This window comes from Lissotriton helveticus, chromosome 8, assembly GCF_964261635.1.
Source record: "Lissotriton helveticus chromosome 8, aLisHel1.1, whole genome shotgun sequence".
Classification (NCBI taxonomy): Eukaryota; Metazoa; Chordata; class Amphibia; order Caudata; family Salamandridae; genus Lissotriton; species Lissotriton helveticus.
In genome coordinates, this window is record NC_136069.1 from 1,506,574,094 (window position 1) to 1,506,591,149 (window position 17,056).

The window sequence follows — 17,056 nt, forward strand, 5'->3', positions numbered from 1 at the left end:
GTATCCTGGACTGGAAGCTCTGCTGACGCCGTCACGGCCGACACCAGAAGAACTCATTGCCTGTAACCTGAAGAGACCCTGAGAGCCTGCTGGCGCTGCCGCGGCCCACCTTTGCTGTACCATCTTAAGAGCCTGCTGGCGCTGCTGCGGCTGAACCACCCAAGAGCCTGCTGGCGCTGCCGCGGCTGAACCACCTGAGAGCCTGCTGGCGCTGCCGCGGCTGAAACCATCTTAAAGAGCCTGCTGGCGCTGCCGCGGCTGAACCATCTTGAGAGCCTGCTGGCACTGCCGCGGCTGAACCATCGTGAGAGCCTGCTGGCGCTGCCGCGGCCTCCTCTCCGTTAAGACCACCTGTCGAGTCCTGCTGGCGCTGCCGCGGCTCGACCTCTCGGAACCCCCGGCTCGAGGATTGAGAGCTGTGCGCAGGGCATCCCTTCCTGTATCTATACCGAGACTGTCCCGCTACCCTGTCCCTTTTACGAGACTCTACAGATCCCTCGATCTGCCTGTATATACCGCTGAGACCCAGCAACCTTTATTCCTGATAAAGCCTAAGAACTTAACCTCTTGTGTGGTGTCCGTTTGTAGTGTTGTGGTTACCCTGCTGTAGGATCCTAGGAGAGGACCCTCACCCAGGAGGCCTCTCGATAACGCTCGGCTACTTCTCGACGGAGGGGTGGACCTAGGGGTGGTCAGTCAGACATCTTCTGCCTCCCCCGGGATCGCCTTTCTAACATTGGTGGCAAGCGACGGGATCCGAGCCGACGCAGATCGTACAGAGGGTGATTCACTCACTACCGAGAAAAACACACTACGACCATGACTACGCCAGAGACAAGACCGACTACGGAATTCCAGAAAGAAAAAATGGAAGATTACAGTCACAAAGAATTAAAACAATTCTGCAAAGATCTGGGCTTCGCTACCACTGGGCTAAGCACCAAGGAAGACTTTAAATCAGCCCTACAAGCATGGGTGGACGCCGATGATACACCACCCCGGAATGAAGACAACCCGGGCCCGAGCGGACACCCGGAGACCGACACGACCCCAGCGGGGGAGAGACCCGCCAATCCAGGCACGAGTCCCCACGAAGACGCCCGAGAGCGAGAGAGGAACCGGATCCACGAGTTGGAGCTCGCCCGACTCCGGTTGGATGGAGAACTACAGCTGGCGGAAAGGAAAATCGCACTCGAGCAACTACGGCTAGAAGGAGACCTGGAAGAGAAGCGAAGACAAAGAGACCTCGAAGAAAAGAGACTCATGCTCGAGCATGAGCGCGGCCTAAAAGAACTAGAACTCAAGGCCAACACGAATGATGCCAATGCCTCCGGGGGCAAGACCTCGCACCCCCCCTTGGACACAAAGGTGCACATACCCAAGGATGTCGTCAAGGAATATTACAAGAACAACGACATCAAACAGTGGTTCAAAGCCTACGAGGTCGCCATGACCGCACATCGAGTACCCCTCAAGGACTGGGGCGCCAGCCTGTGGGGGAAGTTCGTCAATGAGGGGAGAGACGCCCTGCTGGAGCTCCCCGACACCGAGATGACCTCGTATGAGCACATGAAAACCGCTCTCCTCACTCGCTATGGACTCACCCCCGAGATGTACCGGCAGCGATTCCGAGACTGTAAAAAAATCCCCGGTACCACTTGGGTGGAATACGTGAACTTTTACGGCAGAGCCTTCGAGGGGTGGATCAAAGGCAGCAAGGTCACCACCTACCAGCAGTTGGCCGACCTCATTATATGGGAACATCTGTCCAACAACTGCTTCATCGAACTCCGGCAGCACCTCCTCGACAGCAAACTGACTGAGCCCCGAAAACTCGCTGTCGAGGCGGATAGATGGGTGAGCACCCGAGTCCCCCGGAGTCCGATGGGAGACTACGGCCGGGGATCCCCGGGAAACCACCGACCACGAGGCGGCGGAGGAGGCCAGAGCAGGGGACGAGACACCCCCACGGGGTCCTCCCCCACCTCCACTTCACCAGCTCTGGGCCGAAGGGGTGTTCCCCTAGCCCGACCCGGGCCCCGCCCGAATGTGACGTACCACAGATGCCAGCGACAGGGTCACTACGCGAATGACCCCCTCTGCCCGATGAACCAGCGACCCGGCACCACCGGTCCTCCCAACCGCCAGATCGCGGCCGCCGCCCTGGGGGAAGAAAGAGGCGAGAAAGACGACAACGACCCCGAACAGGCCGAGTGGGAGCCCGCCGCCATGATCTTGGCATGCCTGGGTGATCGAGACATGGTCCCCCGAGACCCGATTCCAGGCAACACCCAGAAATATCGCCAATGGGTCACCATCAGCAGCCGCCGGGCCGAAGCCCTCCGACACACTGGAGCCAGCATAACAGCGGTCCGACGCCACTTGGTGACCCCAGAGCAAATTCTCCCCAATATCATGTGCCCGGTGCGGACGGCGGACAACTCCGAGAGTTTGTGCCAGATGGCCCGCATCCCCTTCGAATGGGGAGGGGTGTCGGGTATGCTGAAGGTGACCGTCCGGGACGATGCCCCCGTGGACTGCCTCCTCGGGAACGACCTGGAAAGTTCCCCCTGGGCCAGCGTCGAGCGGAGAGAGCATCTGGGGATGCTAGGCCTTCCAGAGTGGGCCTGTGCAACCACCCGCTCTATATCCGCCCGAGCCTTCGCCCCACCGGAGGATGCTCCGACCAAGGAACCAGAGTGGCCCGCACCGCCACCGCCCGCCGTCCCCGAGGACGCCGACCCTGAACCTGGCCCCCAGGGGCCCAACCATGAAGACCTCACCGAGCTCGGCCACCTTCCCGAACTAGCTCAATGGCGCCAAGAAGGTGGCCCCACCGGCGAACAATTCCGGCAGGAACAGAAAACCTGTCCCTCCCTCGAGGGAATCTGACAACAAGCCGCTGGAGGCCCCTCGGGGTCCCACTGGGTCTATTGGGACCACGACCTACTCTACAGCGAGCAGAAAGTTGCCGAACTAGGGGCCAGCCGAGTACTGGTCGTTCCCCTCCGTTTCAGAGACTTCCTCTTGAACTTGGCACACGACGTGCCCCTCGCCGGGCACCTGGGGCAGGATAAAACTTACAGCCGCCTGGTGACCCATTTCTACTGGCCGAAGATGCGCAACGATGTGCACAACCACTGCCGATCCTGTCCGACGTGTCAAGCCAGCGGGAAAAGCGGGGGAAAAGTCAAGGCCCCACTCCAGCCCTTTCCTGTGGTCACCACCCCCTTCGAGAGAGTAGGGATCGACATTGTGGGACCCTTGGACCCCCGCACCTCTCAGGGGCACCGCTTCATCCTCGTTCTGGTGGACCATGCCACCCGCTATCCTGAGGCCATCCCCCTCCGAACCATCACGGCCCCCGTAGTAGGCCGAGCCCTGATGGGGATCTTCTCCAGAGTCGGCTTCCCCCGAGAAGTCGTGAGTGATCGGGGTACAAACTTTATCTCCAAGCATATGCGATCCCTGTGGCAACAGTGCGGGGTCACATATAAGTTCACCACCCCGTATCACCCCCAAGGAAATGAACTGTTTAACCGAACATTGAAGGGGATGATCAAGGGCTTAGACGAGCCACTACGACGCAGATGGGACGTCCTGCTGCCCTGCCTCCTGTTTGCGTATCGAGAGGTACCCCAGAAGTCCCTAGGGTTCAGCCCCTTCGAACTATTGTATGGGCACCCGGTCCGAGGCCCCCTCAGCCTGGTCAAAGAAGGCTGGGAGACGGCTGTCCGAGGTGCCCCACTAGATGTCTACCAGTACCTCCTGACACTCCGCAACCAGACTCGGAAGTTCCGGGAACTCGCCGAGGCCAACCTCGAGGCCAGTCAGGAGGAGATGAAACGCTGGTATGACCAGAACGCCTCATCCATCGAATTCGAGCCGGGCCAGCAAGTCTGGGTCATGTCCCCGGTTGAACCTTGTGCCCTCCAGGACAAATGGACGGGGCCCTTCAAAGTGGTGGAGCGCAAGAGCCCCGTCACTTACCTGGTGGACCTGGAATCCCCCCGGAACCCCCTCCGGGTTGTGCACGCTAACCGGCTCAAGCCACACTTTGCCCGCACTGAACTAAGTCTGCTGCTAGCGACCGATGACGGAGCTGAAGACGACTCCGAACCCGTACCAGATCTCATGAGCATCACCGAGAAAGACGGCTCCATCGAAGGGGTCACACTCTCCTCTACCCTGACCCCAGAACAGCACCAAGACTGCCGGGAGCTGCTGGGGCAATTTGCAGACCTATTTTCCCTCACCCCTGGAGTCACCCGGTGGTGTGTCCACGATGTGGACACCGGAGACAACCCGCCTGTAATACACCGAGCTTTCCGAGTGCCCGACCGAGTTCGGGCCTGCATTCAATCCGAAGTGGCCAAGATGCTAGCTCTGGGGGTAGTCGAACCCTCCGACAGTCCCTGGGCCAGTCCTGTTGTCCTGGTCCCTAAAGCCACCGTCCCTGGCACACCCCCGGAGCTCCGGTTCTGTGTTGACTACCGGGGGCTGAATGCAGTCACCCGGACCGACGCACATCCCATCCCCCGGGCGGATGAACTGATCGATCGCCTGGGGGCCGCCAAATATCTCAGCATCTTCGACCTCACGACGGGGTATTGGCAGATCGGCCTCACCCCTGGAGCACAAGAGCGATCGGCCTTCTAGACCCCTGATGGCCACTACCACTTCAAAGTGATGCCCTTCGGCATGAAAAACGCCCCGGCCACCTTCCAGAGACTTGTGAACCGGGTACTGGCCGGACTACAAGAATTCAGTGCCGCCTATCTAGACGACATTGCGGTGTACAGCCGCCACTGGGGTGAGCACCTGACCCACCTCCGGGAGGTCCTGTCGGCCCTCCGACGGGCCGGACTAACAATAAAGGCCAGCAAGTGCCAGATCGGCCAAGGGTCCGTGACGTATCTGGGGCACCGAGTGGGGAGCGGCCTGGTGGCTCCCCTCCAGCCAAAGATTGACGCCATCCGGGCCTGGGAGCCCCCGATCACCCAAACAGCCGTCCGAGCCTTCCTGGGGCTCACAGGATACTATTGGCGCTTCATAAAAGACTATGGAAGCATTGTGGGGCCCCTCACAGAACTGACCTCCAAGAGGCTACCCCAGAAGGTGCGCTGGACCCCAGAGTGCCAAGCAGCCTTCGAGGCTCTAAAGACTGCCTTGTACACCGCCCCTGTGCTCCAGGCCCCCGACTACAGCCGAGAGTTTGTGGTCCAAACCGACGCCTCGGAGCACGGCATTGGGGCGGTCCTCTCACAAGTGAACCCTGAGGGAATCGACCTTCCCGTTGCCTTCATCAGCTGGCGGCTGCTGGCCAGAGAACAGCGCTGGAGCACCATCGAGAGGGAAGCCTTTGCCGTCGTGTGGGCACTAAAGAAGCTCCAGCCCTACCTCTTCGGCACCCACTTCCGGGTCCAGAGCGACCACCGGCCCCTGCGGTGGTTGATGCAGATGCTGGGAGAAAACCCGAAACTGTTGCGATGGTCCATCTCCCTGCAAGGGATGGACTTCACGGTGGAGCATCACCCCCGGCTACGACCACGCCAATGCTGACGGCCTGTCCCGATTCTTCCGCCTCGGCGAGGAGAATCCCCAAGAAGATGGGTGACTCTCCCCTGCCTTCAGCTGGGGGGGACTCGTGTTGGACCCGGCCTCATGGCGTGGTCCTACCCCTCCCGCATGGCAGGCCCCGGATGACATCGGCCCTCCACCCAGCATCGGGCAGCCCTTTTGCCCAACTCTGCACGCCCCAACATTGTTGGTCCGGTCACCATCCCGGACCCCCACTACCGGCCTGGCCCCACCATGGGCCCTTCACGACCTAAGCACGAGGCCGCGCCCGACTCCATCTTGGGCCCACCACATCACGACCACGCGGCCTTGGCCCCGGCCCAGACCCCAGCGAAGCCCAGACATCGAGGCACCAAGATCCACCCAGGTGGTCGAGTGGCCACTCAACAGATCCCGGAGAAAAGGGAGTTTCGATGGCCCTCCAGCCGTCCCCGGACGCCTAGTATCGATCGCCCTCCGGCCTCCCTGGGCGCTGGCTCCACCCCCCTGCTGGGTGTCTGGACACCAACATCCCGGCCCCTCTGACCCCCAGGCGCGGGGGTCCGGACATCAAAGGACTCCAGTCCTATATCTGGGCCAGCCCCGGAGTAGGACGGCAGTTGTATCCTGGACTGGAAGCTCTGCTGACGCCGTCAAAGCCGACACCAGAAGAACTCATTGCCTGTAACCTGAAGAGACCCAGAGAGCCTGCTGGCGCTGCCGCGGCCCACCTTTGCTGTACCATCTTAAGAGCCTGCTGGCGCTGCCGCGGCTGAACCACCTAAGAGCCTGCTGGCGCTGCCGCGGCTGAACCACCTGAGAGCCTGCTGGCGCTGCCGCGGCTGAAACCATCTTAAAGAGCCTGCTGGCGCTGCCGCGGCTGAACCATCTTGGGAGCCTGCTGGCACTGCCGCGGCTGAACCATCGTGAGAGCCTGCTGGCGCTGCCGCGGCCTCCTCTCCGTTAAGACCACCTGTCGAGTCCTGCTGGCGCTGCCGCGGCTCGACCTCTCGGAACCCCCGGCTCGAGGATTGACAGCTGTGCGCAGGGCATCCCTTCCTGTATCCATACCGGGACTGTCCCGCTACCCTGTCCCTTTTACGAGACTCTACAGATCCCTCGATCTGCCTGTATATACCGCTGAGACCCAGCAACCTTTATTCCTGATAAAGCCTAAGAACTTAACCTCTTGTGTGGTGTCCGTTTGTAGTGTTGTGGTTACCCTGCTGTACGATCCTAGGCAGGCACTCTTTCACTAAGGACAACGTGATTTGGAGAGAAAAAAACATCACCAGCAAATGGTCCCCGGCGGTGGTCCAGCATAACCTGGAGAAGGCGCAGATGGTGTACACCGAGCATTAGAACCGGAGGAGGAATGTGAAAGAAGCGGATCTGGAAAGAGGAGAATGGGTGAGGGTGAAGTTGGCAGTACTGAAAAGGAAAGGAGAAAGCAAGTACAGCCCACCCTTACGAGTGGAGGAAGTGTATGACAGAGCCGCACTACTCAGTGACGGGAAGGTGTGGGAAATTGTGAGATGACCTACAGAAGAAGGAAGCAATCACTCAGACCAAACTCAAGAGGATGGGGTGGAAAGTGCGACTGCAGGAGACGACGGCCAAGAAAGCGAAGGAGAACAAGTAAGGAGAGAAGACCCAGAGACACCGAGTGGGAGAGAGACAATAGCCGAAAGGGGTACCACGCACCAGAGAGGTGAGCCAAGTATGCAGCGAGAGGCAGCAGTGAGTCATGCACCGGAAGGAGCCTGTGAAGTAACCTCTCCGGTAAGATGCACACGAGCAGGAAGAAAGGTGGTCAAACCCACACGCTTTAGAGACTATATATTGGAAGACTGTTGAGCGATGGACTCATTGATTGTGTGTGTGGGAAAAAGGGAGATATGTAGTGTGCGTTCTAGCTTCCCGTCACTGAGCATGTGATGCAACACGTCATGACAGGAAGCGTGGGAAAGTGCGCATGCGCGAATGTCGGTTCGCGCTTCAGAGTGCCCGTAGCAGTAGCCCTGTACGCACGCTCGGCGCTCTTTCTGCCATATGTCTTTAGGAATTATTAAACCCTCCTGCAACCTTACAACCAGTGTCCTGGTCATCTTTGGGAGGAATAAACAACATTATAAATATGTTTCACACATTGTATGATTTACTTGTGGAGGTTATTTACAGTTGGTTGCAAAAGTCTGTTTATTTTCTCTATGTTACGAGCCTATACGTCTTGTTATCATTTGAAGGTATAGACTTTATTGTTAATGACCTATTTCACCTTCCCTTTCTTTTATTGTTTCATAGTGGTTTTGGTGGTTGGTTTGAAGGGGGTGTGGTACTGGGGGCTTAGAGTGTTTACAATGTAATGCTGTGATGTATCATTAGAAAACTCGAACGCGGGATTCTACGGAGTCCGTTGTCCAGTGGCTTGCGCTATGTCTTGGTGCTCTTGAATAGAGGTTGGCTACACCTTTAATAGCCGTGTAGAGCTGTCACTTCAACAAACTGCTTGAAAAACCAAGACCAGACAACCAAAATCGCTCTTATGGCACACAACGGGCAGATTGTGTCCTATACACGTGTCAAAGTATTTAGAGTGTACGTTTAGGACGGAAACGTTTACTTGCTCTCACACTTTTCATCCTCAAAGCGAACAAGCAGAGCAAAAGGAAACTGCAAGCACCACGAACAGCTCCTCTAGAGCCACACTAGATGAGTACAGAGATGCCCCCGCCCCATCCCCAACGGGGTGGGGTGGTGGGCTGAGCTCAGCAGCACTGTGGGGCAGGGGAGGGTCTCTGGGGTGCAGGCATTGCACGGAAGCTGTTTACGAGTGAGGCGCGCTGACGGGAACTCTGCAGTGTGACGCTTCAAGACTCGTTTTATCCTGCGCAGGATCTTTCATTCTGCGGTGGAACACCGCGGACCATTTTGATAGACAGCTTTGGCAAACTTTTAACGGGCTCAGTGGCCGAGGAGCAAGCAGCGCTAAAACCCGAGATATGGGCACCTGAAGCAACAAGACGTCGCAATTAACAAAAGTGCGTCTTTCTAAAGGAACGGGGAGCGATGGCTGTGCAGGCTGCGGTTATGAACCCCCATTTCATCCCCTTCTGCTTCCCCGGCTCTCTGACGGACTACGAGTTAGAGAAGAGTTACGAGGACGCTGGGCTACTTGGGGAAGCTGAGAGTGGGGAGTTCAAGGAGACGACGCGGGACCTTCTGAGCTTCATCGACTCCGCTTCCAGCAACATCAAACTGGCGCTGGACAAGCCAGTAAAGTCCAAGCGGAAGGTGAACCATCGGAAGTACCTGCAGAAGCAGATCAAGCGCTGCACGGGCATGATCAGCCCGGGCCAGGAGGGGGCCTCCAAAGGGCAGCCAGCCTCCCCCTCGGGCTTGGGCGGCTTCCACTGCAGACCGCCCCCGAAGAGGGACCAGGCGCAGTCGAGCCTTCAGAGCAAAAGCCTAGCCGCCCTCTTCGACAACACCAGCGAGGTCCGTGGCGAGAAGAGCAAGAAGGTGCCCCTCAGGAACCGCAACCTGCCCCCGTCCTTCTTCACGGAGCCCGCACAAGCCACCGGGGGCCCTGGCCTGGACCTTTCGGACACAGAGCGGTACAGTGCCGAGGCCGTCGAGCTACTAGAGCTTCTCTGCACGGATTATAGCGGCGTGATATCAGAGCAGGACGTCTTCCAGGCGGCCTCCGTCAGGGCGCACCCGGACCTGCAGCACGCGCTGTACGAGCCGCACCCGCTGCTGGGAGGCCTTGTGTACCCGGATCCCTGGAGTTCCTCCGGTACCTCCAAAAGGAGCCTGCCGGGGTTCATTGGCCTTCAGCCCGTGTATACCTCCCTCCCGGACCCGCCCCTGAGCTCCCCAGCCGAGGAGCACCCGCCGCATCTCCCAGCCTTTGCGCCTTTCTTTGCTGAGTGCGCGCTTCCGCCGGCGCCGTATGACTTCACTTCCGGTTACAGTAGAGCAGGGTACCCTGCCCTTTAGGCCCTGGTGTTCACCTGTGTTATGGTTTTGGGGACTTCAGCGAAATGCAGCAGTGAAAGATTGGTACTTATTATAGAACAATGAATCTGCAACGTTTAATTCGAACAGTAAGTTTGGTACCCTCCACGTGATGTAAAACGGCAAACAGTTTTACTTACAGATATCCTACCAACTGAACACAGTCGCGCTTCCTTAAAGCAGCGGAGGATAATGACTGCATAACAGACCCGATCACAATTCAGCTTAAGGTTGCACCGGCTCAGCTCAGTAAAAGAGGTGCTGCAAGTTGTAATTTGCAGAGACAGACTTGAGTGTCTGGCATACATCTACATTTCCTTGTATGAGTCAGCTAAAGAAAGTTACAGGTTATTTAAATATTTTATACAGAAGGCTACTTTATCATCTAGTATAGGGTTTGAGTATTCCCACGACTTTATTGTTTTTTATAGTTTAGTACGCTTTGGGATAGACAATTCCATAACTTTATATTTTCACACTAGCAGACCATGCCCTTACTTTAATTTCCGTCTCGGTTTCAGTGTTTGGAAGCCAGAAATGTTTGTGGCAGGAATATTAATTTTAAGAGTAATCACAGATTGCTTGAAATGCATTTACGGAATATCATGATTGGCAAGTGACTCCAAGTCATGTGTGACACTTTGATAGACCTAGCTGTTTGCCAGCACCGTTTGCATGTTGGAAGATGTTATCCTATACCTACAATGTTATAAAATACAACTGCTATTTCCAGATAGCACCATTCAATTGCCTAAACGCCCAGGTCGGCTAATAGTATCGCTCATTACTTGGAGCTTCTTATCAGCTGTGTTGAATATATTAACCTCCTCTTCTGCCTTAGAGCACACAAGTGCAATTTAGATGTCATCTAGTCTTGAAATCTTTGTTGGTTTCACTGTCAAATCTTGATATCTGTTATTGTCGCTATAGCTGCCAAGTTGTCCTGCGCAATGCAAGCTTTTTTTGCAAAAAAACAAGGACTTAATAAAGGTGGCCCAAATAGTGTGTGGATCCTTTAGTATTACTTCTTTTATGCTGTAACATTGTGGTTCTGTTACAAGTTCAGCTTATTTGTTTCACCACAAAGCTTCAGCTTATTTATTTCAACACAAATCAAAACACTTTTTACATGTTCTGATTCTGCTAGGTAAATCTGTCAGAAAATACAGCGATACTTCTTAAATTATTGCTTTTCTGTTCTGCTGTCATTGTTGTAAGCTGCTACTATATCATTAGGCCGTCTCTTACCCAGTCGCAGCTTTTTAACGGATGTGACTTTGGACTTGGAGAGTTGTGAATTTGCAATTATCTGTCTATGTATGTCTACAAATCCCAGAATGTATAGCGCTGCTGCCTAAAGGATCATCACACTGAACATGTTTACAGTAACGTGCAGTGCACGTAGTGCTTTCATTGTAGTGCTCAGGATACTTTTGAATCCATATTTCAGCACTTGACACTGTCCATTTTTGAATATTGGTGAAGTTCAATTTTCTTCCAGCACCAAATTCAGATATATCCCACTCTAGTGCTTTCAAGTGGAGTGGGTCATATGGCTCAGTGGACCAATGGGGTTGATTAAATGAAAATACCAGTTGACCCCAGGTAGGCACCAGTCCAAACATTGATGTTAAGAGATTGTGATATAAACTGGAATTACGAGCAGGGGTCTAAGTAATAACTTGAAACATACTAGAAAAACCCTTATATCCCATGAAAAGGAAGATTGATGCTTTTCTTCTAAACTTGCGTTTGTTGTAAACTAAGTCCCAGAGAGTTAGAGAAATTAACAAGGGACAGGAAGTCCTGCTTATAACTTGGTCAAGACAAGCCCACCAGTTTTTCAGACATGGCAATAGTTGGGACACACTTTGCAGGTTTGTCTAATGAAATGCACAAGTGATAATGGCTGGGCGCCAACATCATTTTATGTACGACCTAGTTGACAATGACAAGGTTGTCTTTCAGCCTCGTTTGACACACAGCAAATGCAAATGTGCATATCTGACTAGCACAGGTAAAACGCTTTTTGCGTGGATGTTTATTTATGTATGCATATTGACATAAACATGCATCATGTTTTTGATATTGTTGAATAGCCTTTATCATACCCTGTAAGAGACGATGCACTGACTTAATGTGACTTGTGCTAGTGTGATTAATGTGTGTATCAGTTGTACAAGGGTGTAAGAATTGGTGTGAGCCATAACGTGTTTTGCATGCTTTCAAGTGGCCATATTGTATGTGACAGTTATACTGATTTTTTTTTTTTTTTTACATAAAAGCACTTTGAATATTTGGGCTACTTTAACTTTTGTCATTAAAAGCGGAAATCGATAAGTAAAACTGATCAAAATGCTGTCTGATTAAAAGCCAGGACACCTTTGGATTGTTGCAAATAAATAACATGAGCTCATTGGTAGCTATGGTTTTACCTCAGAGGTGGGGAAAACACTTTCAAGCCTCCTAGGAAAATTAACTTGAAGCAAACAATTTGGGCAGTATTGCTGTAAGTCTTGTATGCTCAAAATGGTCCGAAATCTGCATTGCTTCATGTTGGCTGTTTGCCTCATAAAGAACAGAGAACAATCAGTTATTCTAATGGGTCATATTGCATAACCAATTTCACAAGTATGAAAACGGAACAGATTGATTTTTGTTTATTGTTTTCTCTAAATCGGGCACGGAGAACGGTAATTTTGTGAAATGTAACTTTATTTTACAGATAAAAAAAGAGCAAATCACAGGTGTAGTGTAAAATCAATTGGTTCGATTTTCCTTTCTAGTGCAAATCTTTGTTACACAGCTCGGATTAAGCTCGTGTAGATACGAGCATGCTCTTTTCCCTATTTAGACAAGAATAACATCTTTGATTATTTGTTAAGATGATCGTAAAAGGACTCCGTAGTGTGCAGTCTGCTGGCCTGGTACAGCAGGCAGGATAACAGAGCACATTGACACACCACTGGTCTTTTTATAAACACGTCAGTTCGTATGAGTTCGTTTAAAGTTTTTTTTCATACTTTCTTAAGAAAGTAACAATGTTATGTAATGCAATGCTGCTTAATCTACTGATGTGCGTTATAATATGCTGGTAGGCGGAAGCCCTGCATTTAGGCTCTATGCATGTTTATTGAGTTGGCTTTCATTGTCACACAGAGAGACTATAGCTCTTATGGAGGCACTGCCATTGCAGGGTTCTTGGTAAATAAATGGTGGGGCTGTAAGCAGCTCCTTTGCTGCTGTCTCTTTAAGGGACCTGCAATTGTGTCAATTTACAGTCTTCTGGAGTGAAAAGACAAACAAAAAGGCTAGTCAGTGGTGCACTCTGTTCCTGACCCACATACATCAAGGTCTTTTTTTTATTTTTTATTCTGGGCCGATTGTAGGCTTTATCAATAATTAACTTTTTTTCAACAGGAACATACATTACACTTATCTACCCATCAAAAACTATCAATCAATGGATCTAAAAGTGCTGTATTTTAATGGTGGGAATATTGCAGAATGCTGTTTGTGCTTCACTTTGCAAGCATCATTTACAAGCGAAAAAAGGCTATCATGTATGGGTGTGAACTCTAAATTGAATATTTTATGGACATGTCCGTTTATTTCTGTTTCAAAAAATCTGTAGGAGCAGATAGCGGATGTTTCTAATCAATAAATTATTTTTGGTGACAAAATAAGCATTCACGGCGTGTTGTCTTGATTACAGTAAATGCAGGTAGTTTCAGAACAGTGAGACATTATTTCAAGGCTATTTAGAGTAGAAGACTGAATTTTGAAGCCACTTGTTAAATTTATATAGAGCGTCCTCATACTAATAATATCAACTTTTTTATAGCAGTTCATTCCCACTTTTGCCGCTTCTAAGCTCTGTAAATGCTTGTTTTTATAGCAGTTCATTCCCACTTTTGCCGTTCTAAGCTCTGTAAATGCTTGATGTTGATTTAATGGAGTTACAGATGCTCAAAGAAGTGCCAGTTTTAATCCATTTGTTATTATTTCCCATTTTCAGCGGCGTAAGGAAAGAGGAAGGGGCGTTGCCTTCTGGCACCCAGGCCCATGGTTCAAATCCCGCGCAGGATGAGCTGATGCTCGTTAATACATTGGCATGAGGGGTCCCCATAAAGTAACACATGTGCTTCTATTCTGCTTGAAGGGGATCAGAGAACAGCAGAGAGAGAGAAGGATGGGGGATGCCGCCTCTTAGTCTTCAGCTATTAAAGTTGGAAGAAAGTACGTCAGGAGAAAGCAGAAAACGACTGGGGGATTCTAGAATTGTGTTTGGTGTGCCAGCCGATGCCCCAAAACTGTACGGGTTAGACTTTTCATTTAATGAAAAATTGGCTAGTGTTGTGGTTGCCGACTACATTGAGTGCCCAGAAAGCAAAAGGGAAGCTAGTCACACCACACTGCATACCATTAGCCACAAGTAGAAATTGAAAATTCTAAAAAGAGTGTCATAAAATGTAATGGGATGATTATTAATTACTACAACCTTGTCATCCTCTGGCCGGCCCTCGCATCTAAAAAGTAAAGTACTGGTAGTCATGGACTTGCAGGTTAGATTTATTGGGCCCGATTTCAGTGCTGGCTGCCTGACGTCAGCAGAGGTGACCCTGTTGATGCCATATTTGCATATACAGTGCCGAGCTTTCAACGCTCCGTTTTAAGAGGAAAGGAAAATAGCTGTGTTTATAGATTGCTCTAAATTCTGTGGCAGAACACGGCTACAAATATTAATTACAAATGAAGGGTTATGATTAATGTTGGGGCTTGCAGTGGCTCAGTCCATTAGTAGTAGTTAAAGGTTGACTCTAAGGCCACAGAGAGCGAAGTGGGCTCAAGGATAAAAACAGTGACAGGATTGTGTGATTAGCCTTGGTGAAAGTGTCACACTGCTTCACCTACAGGTTTGCTTGTTCTCTACTGTGAGTTTTATGGGTGTCCTTTCCTGTCTTCATTCATTACTCTTTCAGTATTCAGTTTCACTCTCCGGGTTGTGTCTTCTACCACCCAACCTTCCCAAACACGCCGGCCACACCATATTTTAATCCTCTGTATCTCTCATTTCTTCCCTAATTCCACTTCATTTAAAATATTGGTTCCTTATTTTTCTCGTTTGCTTCTGCTGTCTATTTCATTCAAACCTGAAACATTTCCCATTTTGAGTTGCAAAGATTTTTTCAAAAAACAAATTACTCAATACATTTATTTTCAATAGAAATTCTTTAAGCATACATTTATACAATGGTTTATAATCAGAGTGTACCGTATACGATCTTGTAACATAAATTTTTTCCAGTTAATTTTTCTTATAAATTGATGTAAAGGTAATGGCCCTTTGGAACATGATTACAAGTTGCGGTTGTAGAACTGATCAGAAACTTCAATCAGTAGGATCAGAGATAAGTGAAACTAGATATAACCAAGTCATGCGCAGATAAAGGCTTATAGTTCAACATTGGGCTAACACGACCAATATTCTCAGCACAACTCAGGTTACATGAAGAGATCAGTTGGGATTTTGACAATCAGCCCTTTTCCAGGCGTACAGTCACTCAGCATTAGAGTAGAAAAATGTGTAATGTCACCAAGGGCCATTTCATGACTGCGTTCTCTGCCAATGCCCAGGCTCAGAAGTCCATGTGCCTATGTTTGCCAAGTGCAATGTTTAAAGCAAAGCATTTAATAATATTTCTTGGATAGGGTGTCAAGACCTGAATGTATTTGTGTGCTTTACATATTAATACATCAGTAAGTCCAAGTCACAGAATGACAGTAGATCGGGGGAAAAGTGGAGTATAAATAAGAGGAGTAGAGGCTGGATAATAAGATTCAGGGTAATTAAGAAGACTGCAATTAATGGCGTATACATTCTAATCTGCAAGCAGCAACAGAGTATGTGGTCAACACCTACAACCGTGTATAATAACGAGCATGTATAATATCTCTACATCTATGATTTAGTTCATAAATTGCAGACAGCACAGCTCATAAACTTAAAGCAGTGGCGCCCCCACCTGTTTTTCCGAACTGAGCATCCTGAAGCTCATTCACAAACTCATAGATTTTCAGAGTTAATGCAAGCACTTTAGATTGCATAATTTTAGCAAAAAACAAGTGTATGGATCTCATCTGCATTTGCCTAGGCACACTGATGGTGATCTTGTTGTGGCCCTGTATTTCGACACAGGAGCCAAATGAGGTCGAGCTGGAAGATTTGTGGGCGACCAAGTGCATGCTCATATTTGGGCTTTAGTGCAGGAATTAGGCAGATGGGTAAGGTAATGAAGCAACTCTGTAACGCCTCTTGTCCCTCCGCAAGCATGGTGTGAATCCAGAAACTTTGCAACGCTGGCATCCTTTATCTTAAATTAGAATATAACCTAGTAATGGAGTCCACCCTCTTGTCCTGTCCCAGACAACTATGTCATCACTAGATTCCTTATGCATCATGGAGTTCTATGACATCAGTTCATTCTATGAAGTGCTGATGCTGCCTCTTGAAATGTGCCAGTGATGCTAGGGCGCCCTCTGTGCAAAGAAGGTGTCAGCAATCTGTGGTGACGCATGCTTCGTTTTATTTTCAAATGTATTGGGCAGCTCCTCAACATTTTCTTCTTTTGGGTATTTGACCAGACTCCTAAACCTGCACTTCATCTTGCACAGATGTGCTACACTTGTAGGCACCTTAGTCGATACCTCAAACATGTCACTTGCTTTGTTTGCTTGTCATGCAGGTTTTTTAGGTCTCGACCTACAGCATTGCTTTAGCAATCCTTGTTTATGTCGAGATTATAGTGAGGCTTTCAAAAGTCTACCCAACCTGCTGTGTATTGGGTACAGTTCATGTGAGCCAGGTGCGTGCACAAAGCACACCACAAGCCTCGTCATCAGACTTCAAAGGAATGCGCTCCCCCGCCCCCACCACAGCAATGCCGAGAGCTTCATCACACTCTCCTAGCAAGTCTTCATTCTCCCGCATGTGACCCTACTTGCACCCCCTCGGATCCATCTTCATTCTTTTCTACTTTTCCCTGTTTCCGCCACACACTCCACTCCTTTGAGTCTCCTTTCTGGCCTCTTTCCTACTTAACTTTTCATCCTTTCTCCTTTAATCCCATTTCCACCTTCTCGCAACCCCTTCGAACACTGTTATCTTAACATTTGTGTTTCTCTCTGTCTTATGATGTCTGCCCTGCCATCATTTATTTCGGACCCTCACACACCCTCACCCTCACACCTCCTCACCCCCTCACCCTCACCCTCACACACCCTCACTCACTCTCACCCTCCACTCACCCTCACACCCTCACCCTCACACACCCTCACCCTCACACACCCTCTCCCTCACCCTCACACACCCCCACCCTCACACACACACACCCTCACACACCCTCACCCTCACATCGCCTCACCCTCCCTCTCACCCCCTCACCCTCACACCCTCACCCACCCTCACACACCCTCA

General features: G+C 50.8%; 1 protein-coding gene across 1 annotated transcript; it reads left to right on the forward strand.

Annotated features, from left to right (window-relative positions):
• Window positions 1-8,414: 8,414 nt before the first annotated feature.
• Window positions 8,415-13,268, forward strand: FAM181B (family with sequence similarity 181 member B). The gene has a single exon (XM_078656241.1). It carries the CDS (start codon window positions 8,629-8,631, stop codon window positions 9,559-9,561), a length of 933 nt encoding a protein of 310 aa, XP_078512367.1. The 5' UTR covers window positions 8,415-8,628; the 3' UTR covers window positions 9,562-13,268.
• The last annotated feature ends 3,788 nt before the right edge of the window (window positions 13,269-17,056 follow it).

Excerpts from the sequence above, each read along its gene's own strand:
- FAM181B (XM_078656241.1), top strand. The coding sequence starts at position 8,629 with ATGGCTGTGCAGGCTGCGGTTATGAACCCCCATTTCATCCCCTTCTGC.